We start from the raw sequence: 12259 nt of genomic DNA on the forward strand, positions 1-12259 counted from the left end.
GTTTTTGCCAGCGTTTATCTATCTGTTTGTCCAACTATTAGCAACATAACTCAAAGAGGTGCAGATGGATCTTGATGAAATGTTCAGGAAATGTTGGGAATGTTACCAGGAACAGATGATTAAATGTTGGTGATGATCCAGAAGAGATCCTGGATTCTGTATCACTTTGACATTATTGTTAATATTGCAGTAAGTAGTGAATCAAAATGTGTTCCTCAATATCTCGGTTGATTTTTGACTGATGTTTATTGAATTCTACTCAATCATGTGTGTGTGTGTGGGGGGGGGGGTCTCTATCTTTCCGCCTAATTTCGGATCGGATCCGGATTGCCAATATTATCGAGATTATTCTAAAAATCTTGCGTTTAGCCTACAGTACATTTAATATTAGAGATAGAGATTTCTAACAAGCATCGTCTTATAGCTGAGTCGATTCCACATCGGAGCATCAATGGATTTGCTCTCTCTTTATTACCTGAGGAAACAGAACCACCATCACTGAAAGGGTGCTTTTAGTGAATAACTTCTAAACCAATAATGATATCAACGTGAATCCAGTTGCTAAAGGTTTGTTTTCATGGTTAAGGAATTTAAAATATTGATCAAATAAATGTAGGACAATAATGTTTGGTGTAAATCAATGCAGGGGGACTGAGCTGCTTGGTGGAGCTCTGTGTTGTATGTATGTTTTGGCTTCATTTCTTAAATCAGCAGTTATTGAATGGCATGTTTTGTCTGTTACTTGTTTCTCTGTTGGTCACTTTTCATCCCTCTAAATGATCTTCCTAAAAAAAAAAAAAAATTACAGGTGGCGGCATGAATGAGGTCTAATTGTTCGGCCTTTTAGCATCCAAACGACACCACAAATTACCAGTCGCCTTTTCAGGATGCGGCTAAATGATTATCTGGTGATCGGGCTGCAACGCTCTGATACAAAGATTACCAAACGAACACTTAAAAAAGAAGTGGCAAATTACTTTTAGGCTAACAGAGGTCTAATTTATTCATCTGATGAAGTGCTTAAGCTAAGAGCTCCCCAGACACTAAATGAGACACATGCATTCCCGAGGGGGTTTAACATTTGATTGGGTGTAGTTATATTACTCCAGCCCTAATTAAGAAGGGGGATGTGTTTCAGCAGCTCCTTCAAATATTTGTTTTTCCACGATACTCTTGATAGACTGCAGGCGGTGAGCGGGAGAACGGGGCCGGGTGAAACAGGAAGCAGATGTGTCGTAGACCAAAAATGTCTTATCGGCGAAAATATTTAGCTTTTCTCCGTAAAGGAAAAAGAGAACGCAGAAATTATCACAGGATGAGAAACACGAGAGAGTTTTTTTCTTTTTTGTTGTTGTTGTTTATGGGTTGTAAACTTTGATGAATACCTGTGCTGAGTGAAAAGTGTCCTGTGTAGTAAAATAAAAAATAAGTCATGTTCCTGGCATCGGGTCGGCACTCTGAGTTTTATGGTCACAGAGTTTGCCTTGGCGTGGAGGAGGACCACACTAATGCTGAGGTGCGCTGCCACACAGTCGTCGTCACATTGGAAGAGGGTCAGAACAAACTGGAAACACGGTAGCGTCAGTGTTCCCGGGTCTGGAAGCGCCGGCGTGAGGCAGGAAGATACAAGAGAGGAGAGGGGGACGGTCGGGAAGGTAGAACCGAATGAAACGCGAAAGGGAAAAGTTGCTTCAGAGGAAAAAGTTATTTCTCGGTCCACACACACCAACACACACAAACACACACATACCGTCTTGCTCTGTCTTTGTCATCTCCTCCAGCTTTTTCTGCTTCAGTGTGTCCACTACGTCTGCCAGGCTTCCTTTGCGGCGCTCCGGAGTTCCAAATGCTGAACCGCTCAGCAGGTCGCTTCGCTCCCGGGCCCCCTCCTCCGGCTTGTGTGGAGAAGTGGAATTGTTCCGGAAGGAGTAGAGGGAACATACTTTATTGCTGTCAGATTCCTGCAAGACAAACAAAAGTTCAGAGGGCTCAGATGACGAGCGTGTTTTCCCGCTCTGTCGGGGTTTAGTTGGGATTTTGCTGCATGTTTTTGGTTTTATTCAAATGCATTGATTGGTGGGCTTTTGCAGCTTTTTGCAGCCGAGGAACGTTCCTACTCCGGCTGCGCCAGTAAATGAGACGTGACACGTGTAACACCGGGATGAAACCATGAAGTAAACTTTCATTTGTCCATAATGCGCCCCGGCTTCGCTTTTCATCTACAGAGACGACACAGAGAAACCTGCCAGCTGTAATTTCTCAAATTGCTTCTGACTGAGCGTTTGCGTGAGGCCTGTGCAATTTGTTCATTTTCTAGCGGAGACCTATTCTCAGCTGAGTGCCTGAAGTCATCGTAAATCTGCGTCCTGTCTCGAGCTGTTGTTGTTTTTCAGTCCCACCTGTGTATGGTTTAGTATTTAACTAAGGGATGAGCGTTCCCTGTGCACAAACACAGACACGGAGGAAGCTGGGAGAAGAATGGGAGATGGGTTTGCACGAGGGGGGGGGGGGGGGGATACTCCACACACGGGACGGTGGAGCCGGCACCCCGGTCTCGGCTGAGAACCGAGGCTGACAGACGGCGGCGTTAATTATGGCTTGTGGACTTGAGAAAGCAGACGGTAGCTAAGCAGCCAGGAGTTTGCAGCCTTCGACGGGGGAACACTTAGCTGGGATTTCAACTCCGGCCCTCCGTAGTGAAGAAAATAAACACGACACACATCTGAAACCGAAGCGCATCGTGGAAGAGCGAGCTTTAATCAAGAGTAATGTGATAACAGAGTGTTGCATGGCGGCGCTAAATTATAGAACCACGCTGACGATCCTAAGTAAAAAGTCAGGAGGTTGGTAAGCAGGGCCGGGATGTTGCCGGCACCAAATTCTCATCCCTGTGCTGCATGTCGTGCTCCGGGCCGGGCTGCAGCGGTATGTAGGGTGGTCTGGTACCAAGCGCCAGGGTGGCACGACCTACCGGCCGACTGCGCACCTCCCAGCGCTGCGCCGGCTGATTATGCAGCGTGGCAGAGACGCTGGAGAGGGCCTGAGGGGAGTGAAGCAGCGCCGGGTTAATCAGCTGGCATGGGTTCAGGTCACAGCCCACATAGACACACGGTGCAGCAGCGGAGTCAGGTAATCAGCAGAGGCAACACTCATTCCATTCGCCTGACGCCTTTCCCTTTTCTTCTCTCTATCTCTGCCTCTCATCCTCCATCTTGCCCTTTCCTCCTCCCCCGGTCTGTTTGTTTTTCACTTGTTTTTTTAGTTACCTTCAATTCCAGTGGCTTATTTAACTCAGAACTTTGAAAAAAAAAAAAACTTCTCAATAAAACCTTGTGTTTTAAATTAAAAACAAAATGCAAGTCAAGAATATCAAAATGTCGCAAAACGCGCTGATATTAATTTTTTTTTATCATCGATGAAGGTTGCTGTTAATTTTTCCTTTTTTAATTTCACCCTTATTTTCCAACTCGTCCTTGTTTCCTGCCATTTTCATAAGGCACTTTGCAAACTCTATTTTGCAGAAGTATATTTTTAAAAGCATCAATAAGTTTAATTAAATATCAGCTGCTCGGGGCTTATTCACTTTCTCCGTCTGTTTTTTGTCCCGGCATTTTCCATCTTGTTGAAATCCTGCTTTCCAGCCTGAGCTATTTACCTCCACCGCCCATCGCGAGCGGTCCATTCACGCCTATCCGTGTGTGTCCGTGTGTGTGTCAGTGTGTGAGTTGTGCGACAGTACTGAGGTGTTGAGGGTCTCCATGGCTAACCGCAGAGCTGCATCAGAGGCCCTCTGGGTCTCTTTACCGTGGACCCGTCTGTCACATCCACAACCCACAAGTGTCTCGCTCTCCTTCGCCTCTTTCATGTGAACAAACCAACACTGAGAACGTGCCGTGTGTGTGTGTGTGTGTGTGTGTGTTTATTAGCAACAACGCAGACATTGTCGTCCATCAGGCTCGAGGCAGTTTTATGTGGCGTTCACATTTTGTATGGAACAGCGAGAGGACCTCCGTTTGATCTAATTATAGCTGATGGTTTAGCGTTTGGCAGCCTGCCTATCTGAGTATCCAAGAGGTTCCTCAGCATCAGGGCTGGAGCTGGGGGGGTAGAATATCAGCTGAGCTTCTTCGTACAGGACAGGAACGAGGTGTGAACGTTCGCTGGGTCTCGGTTTTCTCTAAAAAGAAACTTTCACTTTGCCGTTTCAGCTTCAAAACTGTCTCGAAAGCACAAAGTCGAGTCAGAGTGAAATGTTTCGGTTTAAAAAATGAGAATTTTTACACAGTTATTTTGTACTGATTCACAGGATGTCGAATTTGCTCTTTATTTTAAACCTTCCTGCTGTCCATTCGCCTTCAGGAGATTCGACGGCAACTCGACTGATTTCTATTTTTTGCATGCGTGTTCGATGCTGCCGTGTCTCACCATGCGCTGCTGGGCCGACACCAGGCTGTCCCAATCACTGTCCGGCGGTACGCTGCTGAGGGGCTGCATCTCGTCGGGGTGGGCTTTACCGTGGAGCAGGCTGTGCAGGGGCAGCTGAGGAGCGCCGTTGTCGTCGGCGCTCTCCTCTTTCTCCCAAGATAAGTGCTCCTGGCTCATGGCGTCGTCCCCGTCGACCACGCAGGCGAAATGAGACGTGGCTTGCTTGGAAGACATGACTCTGCTGTTGGGCAACGAGAGGATGGAGGTTATAGTCGCAGAAAAACAAAAGGTTACCTCACAACAATACCTGGAAAGGAATGCTGTTTCACGGACCTGAATATCACCTGCTCTGGAGGTGGAAGGCTGCCCCCCACCCCCCACCCCAATTCAACCTGGCATCACTGTTGCCACCCTGAGGAAAGCAAGCGGAGGTTGCTTCTCCTCGTGACTTGTTTACAATCTGAGCGATATTTGAAATCCCACCTGTTTATTTGTTTTTGTACTTTAAGTTTTTTTTTTCCGTGTATCAGTTTCAACTCGCAGCAATCAGAGCCGAACAAAAACCATCAACCTCTTTTGTTTGTTAAATGAAGTAATCATGAACATTTTGGTGTGATTGTGTGACCCCCCCCCATCATCAAATCCTATATAAGCAGCTTAAAATCAAAAGCTAACAGCGAAGCACTTAATTGACAAATCTGTTCCACGCTTTCATGAATATTACAGCGAAGAACTCGCATCAAAGCAGCTCCACATATCAGGTGCAGAGGAAACGCAGATTCTTTCTCATTTAGTCTCTCATTTATTTTGTCTCTCCTTTAACAACTCAACTCTTTTTGGTGCAGAATCTATACAACCAATTCTGCTTTATTTTTCCCCTCGCAATTAATGAGGCTGGAACACTGTGTGCTGGAATGGATGAAATTAAACACTGTGCCGCCAAATGTAATTATGCATTGGGTTTTAATTTAAAAGGGGATAATATGGCCTTCCTATCGATGTGAAGTGGAAAGAAGGAGCTGGAGCAGAACTTCTTATCTGCTTTTCCCTGAGCTATTGTTCCGGTTATTTTTCCTAACTGCATGACGTCCGTCGCTGAAACGAAAACGACTTGGATTTTTCCGGCGAGTGCAGAGGGTGTGTGTCTGTGTGTGTGTGTGTGTGTGTGTGTGTGAGAGGAAGAGGGAGGAACACTGGGTGTGAAGATGAGAGGGTGTGTTTGTAAGTGACAAAATGCTCCTGGTACTTCTCCGATCACCCAGGCCGGCGTGACGGGAAGGTTTGACAGGGAGGAAAGGGGCGGAGCCACGGGTGTCCTTGTTCCATGAAAGGCTTTTATTACTAATACTGTTTTGATAATTGTTTTGTTCCGAAAGTCTGTAAAGCAATGTGCTGACTTTAATATTCGAGCATCACCTCTAAAAAAAAAAAAATTACACCGACCGATCCCAGGAGACTTGAGAGGTCAGAAGTCAGTCTGGACCTAAACAATGGCGGCTTCAGTTAATCTCGTGTGTCAGAGCAGCTGCTCAAACACACCCAATGTGTCAGGTAGACGGCGGGCCAGGAACCTGAGCCCCGTGGGCCGCGGCCGGCCGTCGAGCCCGCCCTTCTGACCCTTAGCCACCTGCGCTAACTCTGCGTCGCCGTCCTCCGTTTCAATCAGCCGTAAAATTCCACCCCTGTAATTCTATTAAATAGAAAGTGATCTCAAAATCGAGTGCTGCTAATTGAACATCAGAAGTCTGATGGAAGTTCAGAGCTGGCGACAGAGGCGGTATGTGTGCGCCCGTGTCTCGCGCCCGTGTCTCTCTTTGCACGTGGATTTGAAGGCATTTTTTATTCATGCAACCCAAAAAGCACGAGCGAGCGCCTCGTCCTCAATGGAGTGTGAGAGTGAAACAAAGCAGTGCTTTTGTTTTACACCGTAAATCAAGTGGTATTATTTTACCACTAAAATATTCAGTCTCTCAGGCACTTTTACTCGGGTCTCCAGCCATCAGTCAAACCGCTGAGGCGTGAGAGAGAGAAAAGGAGCGATGGGGACGCCGTCCTCCTGTAACATGTGTCTACAGCAATCTCGTTAAAGAATGCAACAGATCTGCAGCGGGCTCCATAACAGTATTTGTCAGCAGAAGTTAATAATTTATTAGTGGTGCTGGGAGGGCTGCGCTCAGGCAGCTTAAGAGTGCTGCCCCAACCCCCCACCTTCCACGTGCCCCATTCCGGACTAACCTGCGCTATTGAAGGGGAGAAAAGAGGAGGAGTGGCAACTATCCTGTGAAAATATCCACGGGGTTTGTGTGCAGAGCATCGGACACGGCGAAGATCTTTGATGAGCTGCGTGTGTGTGTGTGTGTGTGTGTGTGCAGTTTATTAACTTCCTCCGCCTCTTTACAATGACTAAACAAAACGATGGCAGACAAACTAAACACACAACAACAGGAGAGTCCGTTTCTGTGGGACTTAAACCCAACCTGCACTGACGTACTAAAACCAGGATACACGGCGAACCGAAGAGGTCGCTCATAAATCCGGGACAGGCCGCCCTCCCTCACGCTCGATTACACAACATCAATGGAGGACGAACGACCCAGAGGAATCGATAAGCAGATGAAACGCTACCTTCCTGTCTAAAACAAAGCCCCGACCACTTTGAAGACTCCGGGCAAAGATAAGAGGGGGGGGGGGGGGGGGGGCTTCTATTTATAGCCCACAAAATCGCACACATTAGAGGGATCAGGATTCTCCGGCCGCAGGCTCATGTGGCCCGGAATGCTTCGAGTCATGAATTGTTCCCGGCGATAATGTTTCATCATCGTGCAAAACAACCTGCTCTTAATTGGTGAGTATTAGCGTAGCGTTGTGACCGCGGGGACCATGTGTCCTCTGAATATCTTATTTCGTCCGCCACACAGTAAAGGCCTCTGACCGCCTTTCACACCGCTGCGCCTGCACCATCACGCCGTTTACCTTTTATAGACAATGGCGGTAAGCAACAACGCGCCGCCAGCCCAGCTGGATTCTCGTTGCTACGACTGCTGGCATTTTCTAATCAGTTACAACAACATATATGACATCCATCTGTCTTCGAGCGTTTACAGAACAATTAGCATGTTAGCTGTCAACACTACAGCTAACCCTAACCCTAAACAACGGGAATGAGCTCGGTACAGCGGCAGCTTTAATCCGTGTGTGTGTGTGTGTGTGTGTGTGTGACAGAGACAGAGACACAGGCATCTGTGTGTTTCCCTCCAGGGGTTCCTCCTGTTTTAACAGGTGCCGTGGCCGGGTTCCTCCGGGTTCTTCACCTGCCATAATGAGATATTACTACCTGACAGCTCCCAGCTGGAGGAGCATTGACACGGAATCCACCGTTTAGCACAATTAAATTATCACCCTCCTTTGTGATTGCGCCACGCTGCGCGGCAGCCAGGTTTTTCCGGCTACACAATCAACCCGTAACGCGGGTGCGCACGCGGCACGCACGCAGCCACACTTTCCATGAAGAGAAAAAATAACATCCGGAATATTTTCTTTCCTCCTCTTTGCAATCGGATTCAATCTGTCCAACGTAAATTGATTTAAGTCTCTCTAACCTCAGCTGGAAAAGTAATTACAGATAATGATGTTAAAATACAGCAAGTGGAAGAAGATGCAGATTTTGTAATGCACAGCCACTGAAGAGTCGTCTAAATGAATTTGTTTAAATTGTTCCTCCTTTATTGTTGACCTCGCCTTGCAAAAGGTCATCTCAATTATGGCGCCACTTCATCCTCTCCTCATCCTCTCTCCTGACGCCGCCTCTATTAAAACCTGCTAAAACTAAAATCCACACTCAGCTGATAGCCACCGGAGCTAAATGAAGCAAGCCTCCTGAAGTGCTCACTTTACATATTGAGCAGAGCATTGATAATTACTTTGCAGGGTAAATTATTTGCAATAATATGCGGCTGGAGGAACTGCCTTGTATCTCACTTTTAAACACTTGTGCAGCTGCCATGGCAGCGTGGTTGGTGTCGTCCCCCCCCCCACACACACACACACACACACACTCACACACAGGGCAGATGCAGGTGTGAGAGTCCTCGAGTGTCCCTGTCTGTCTACTCAAGAAGGGTCGATGAGCACTCACGCACCGACTCCCTCGTTGCCCACACCTCCTCCTTCACCCCCCCCCCCCCCCCCCCCCTTGCCACAGGCGGTCTTCCTGATCCCGGGACGCGAGCTCAGTGCTTTGCCGGCTCTCCACCGGTTCATTGGTTTCATGCATATGATCTGACAAATGAAGGATAAGCATCATAAAAAGAGTTGCTGGCCTTTTTTTGTTCGAGAAGAAAAGCCTCCTCTTTAAGCCTGACCCCTTTGCTTTTTGACTTGTTACCAGGGGTAACGGTGGAAATCTTCATCCCAAAGTGGGACGCCACTCGTCACGCCATCAGCAGATCAGTTGCGTTCTGGTTCAGATGATTATCACAGACATTTCTACAACGGGCAGGTCTCTCACTGCACCAGATTCCTGGTTTGCTCAGGCACTCCTAGAAAACAGGAAGGTATTCCCGTTTGCTGCTGCCGTTATCAACGAGCGACACATCTGACCTCATTTATACGTCAGGATGGGATTGGGCCAAAGGCTCGCTGGATTTTGACAGCACCAGTAGCAGGATGACAAAACTGTTCCCCTGCCTGAGAGGCGAAAGAAACACTCGGACAAGAAAAGCTGCTTTTTGTCCTATCCCTTTTTCTCCGGGCCTGCTGGGGGGGGGGGGGGGGCGTTCCCAAAGGGCCTTCTGTCGCTGCCGCTGCAGTTAAGCAAGCCTCACAGCGAGTCGAGCCATCAACCAACGGAAGCCTGCTTGCTGAGCAACAGTGAGGCTTTGTGGCTTGCGTCGGAGCTGACAGTAAGTTATGAGCCTTTTGTGCTCAGGAGAAGGAAAACAGAGATCGGAATTTGGCAGGAACATAATAATAAAGAATTCTCCTGTTCACGGAACCTGAAATTTTCATGGAAACAATCGAGCATTGTTGATGGAAAGAAAAGCAACGGTGACAGATGAAATATAGAGTGGGGGGGGGGGGGGGCTTTTCGTTAAACAGTAAACAAAGCGCCATTCATGCCAGGTCCATTCTGTCATTTATAAAGATAACTTCTTCTGAAGCGAAAAAGGCTGCGCTTCAGCAAATCGGGTGAAACATCGCTCACAATCGCAGGATGAGACAGTGAGGAGCGGGAGAAAGGCGGGGGGGGGGCAAGACAAAAATGATGGGGTGCATCGCAAGTCAATGAAAAGAAGCACATTTAGCCTTGAGATAATATTTTTGAAAGGTATAAAAACTGAATAATTATGAAGGAAACATTCTGAAGGAAGAAAGAAAGGCTTGAAGATTTGTAACCGCGGCTTGTGGAGGGGTAACTGTGTGGAGGGAGGGGTAACTGTGTGGAGGAGGGGTGCTATTGTACTCCGGCGGGGGTAACTATCAGTCTTTGGTGTTGCCATCATGACGTCATCTTTGGCAACTTATTTGCCCTAGAGAGCTGCGGTCGATGCAACTGCTGTTGGTTTGGACATCTGGGACGTTGTCACACAGTGGCACACTTTCTCCCCCCCCCCTTGAGTGCACAAGGAGTTACTAAAACAGGGAATTCTGTGAATGTATTCCCTTTTTTTAAAAATTCTCATCTCATAAATGGATTTCTGCACCGAAGGAAAAATTACCTTCAATGCTGTTGTAATTAAGCCGCTCCATTGTTTGTCAAGGGGAGGGGGGACAGCTCATTAGCTGCAGTTAGACCCAACTCCAATCCCCCCTCCCGCCCTTTCCTGCTATTCTTTTACTCTTTCTGAATAAATTAATGGCTTTGATTGAGAACGCGCACACAAGGGAGGGCGGACAAATGTCTCCCCCTGTGACAACTGGACTTCTTTTCCCTCCGTGGCTTTGGCCCCTCGTTTCTTTTAAGGGCTGTGAAAAGAAGGGCAGGAATAGAATTGGAGAAGGGAGCCACGTTTCATGTGACACGTCAATCGGAAAATCAAAACAGGGGTAGTTCATTTGCTCCACCCAGATGAGACCATCGAGCAGGGCCGTGATGAATAGAGGTCAGGCGAGCCACACCTCAAAGATTTATGATTAGGGCTTATTATGTTGGGAAACTGACATTGATTGCTGATTTAAACCAGTGAAACCAATTAATTTGCCAGTGCTGAATAGAAAGCATGGTCAACAGTGTGTGTCATTCTGACAGGTCGGATGGGAGGAAGCTGAGCCGGAGCGGACTAAATGAACGGCGCCGGCTCTGTTCGGAGGTGGTTCAAAGTTACCTCGAGTGATTGACACCCGATACGGAAGAAAAGAGAGAGACGGCGGAGAAAAATGAGATCCGAGTGCGAAACCAGAAAGCCCGGCCACTGATCTGAGTAATTGCCCAAAGACTTGGTTCACAGAAGACACGTACGACGCTACTGCTTTAGCAATGCTAAGATGGTTCCGTTCCCCGGCAGGGCTCGCAACGTATATCCGATAAAATCAGAGAGCTGGCATACGTGGTTGAACTGAAACAGATTCTGTATTTCCACTTTGGGAAAGTGTCGTGGATTAGACGAGGATTAAAACTCAATATTCCTCAGGCCGATGCCAACCATGTGTCGGACCGCTCGCACTGCGCTTCAGATCTGTCCAGAGCGATGCAGGACGACTCGAGCACCGACCGACACCCAGTACCCGAGCGAGTTCACAACTAGCGCCCCATTATGCTCGGCTGCTTGTTATTTCTGTCTGTGGTCGTCAGCGGACTCCGTGTTTCGCCGATACCTTTACCTCAGCGCCCGGGGAACACACGCATCATCGCCGTGCCTCAATATGAAATCATTAACCGAGCTGCGTCCTTTAAAAAGCCACAAGTGTGCGGCGGGATGTGTGTGTGTGTGTGTGGAGGGGGGGCTGGCTGGGGGCCACGGGCCTATGGTTCCCAGGCCGCCTCTGCACCGTCTCTGTTGTGGTTCCCTGCCACCGCACTCATTACGCTCAGCCTCTGCACAGCACGGCGCGGGGCTGCAGCTCGCCTCGCCTCGCCTCGCCTCGCTCGCCGGGACGCTCGGAAATAATCTGGTCATCTCAGACTACTACTACATTTCTACTGGGGCCCCCGTTCACACAAAGGGGCCCTTTGTCCTTCAAGAGCTTTACGACGGCGCTCTGGATCTCAAAGGGAGAACCGATCAAAAAGACATTAAAGGAATATGCTTTTATGTATGATGTCGTAATCTTCTCCCTTAGTGCTGACCTGAATTTATGCGCTTTGATATCAAACAATTCCTAATAATACCTTGATAATATCAAGGTATTATTGGGAATTTAGGTTTCTTTTACACGCCGGGGTTTGAACGCACCGATACACAACAGCTTTAAAATATCTGAAGACTTCAGCCTCAAAGATTCCAATAAGCAAACAGAATGGCGAGTAAACAGGCAGTGAAGGCCAGACAAATATTTGATAGGTAGATAGGGACTGCAGCTGAGCGGTACAACACGCACGCACACACACACACACACTGGGGGGGTACCAGATGTGACTTTCACAGCCTGTTGTGTGGTAACTAATCCACAAACAATAGCTGGAACTTGACAAAGGTCGCTGCCCACTCTTCACGGTGAAGTCCAGTGAACCCAGTGGTCGTTGAGGTAAACCACAACCACTACATCGTTTAAAATGAAAAACAAAGCGTTGGAGCTACTGTATAAGCCTCTTCACAACACTTAACCTCCTCTAAAGTATATCAGTGGGTGTAAACGTATTCTATTCTATTAATCTAATAGCACACTGGGGTCTGGC

At 47.8% G+C, this 12259-nt stretch overlaps 1 protein-coding gene across 1 annotated transcript in view; it reads right to left on the reverse strand.

The window, feature by feature from the left end:
- Positions 1–12259, reverse strand: part of sox6 (SRY-box transcription factor 6) — a 103514-nt gene that overhangs the window by 62134 nt on the left and 29121 nt on the right. Inside the window, exons 4-5 of the mRNA XM_068742329.1 lie at positions 4426–4666; positions 1751–1961 (exon numbers count right to left, since the gene is read on the reverse strand). Coding sequence (XP_068598430.1) covers positions 1751–1961; positions 4426–4666 — 452 coding nt within the window. The remainder of the gene's footprint in view (positions 1–1750; positions 1962–4425; positions 4667–12259) is intronic.

The sequence above is a fragment of the Brachionichthys hirsutus genome, chromosome 1 (genome assembly GCF_040956055.1).
Source record: "Brachionichthys hirsutus isolate HB-005 chromosome 1, CSIRO-AGI_Bhir_v1, whole genome shotgun sequence".
In the NCBI taxonomy this organism is placed as follows: domain Eukaryota; kingdom Metazoa; phylum Chordata; class Actinopteri; order Lophiiformes; family Brachionichthyidae; genus Brachionichthys; species Brachionichthys hirsutus.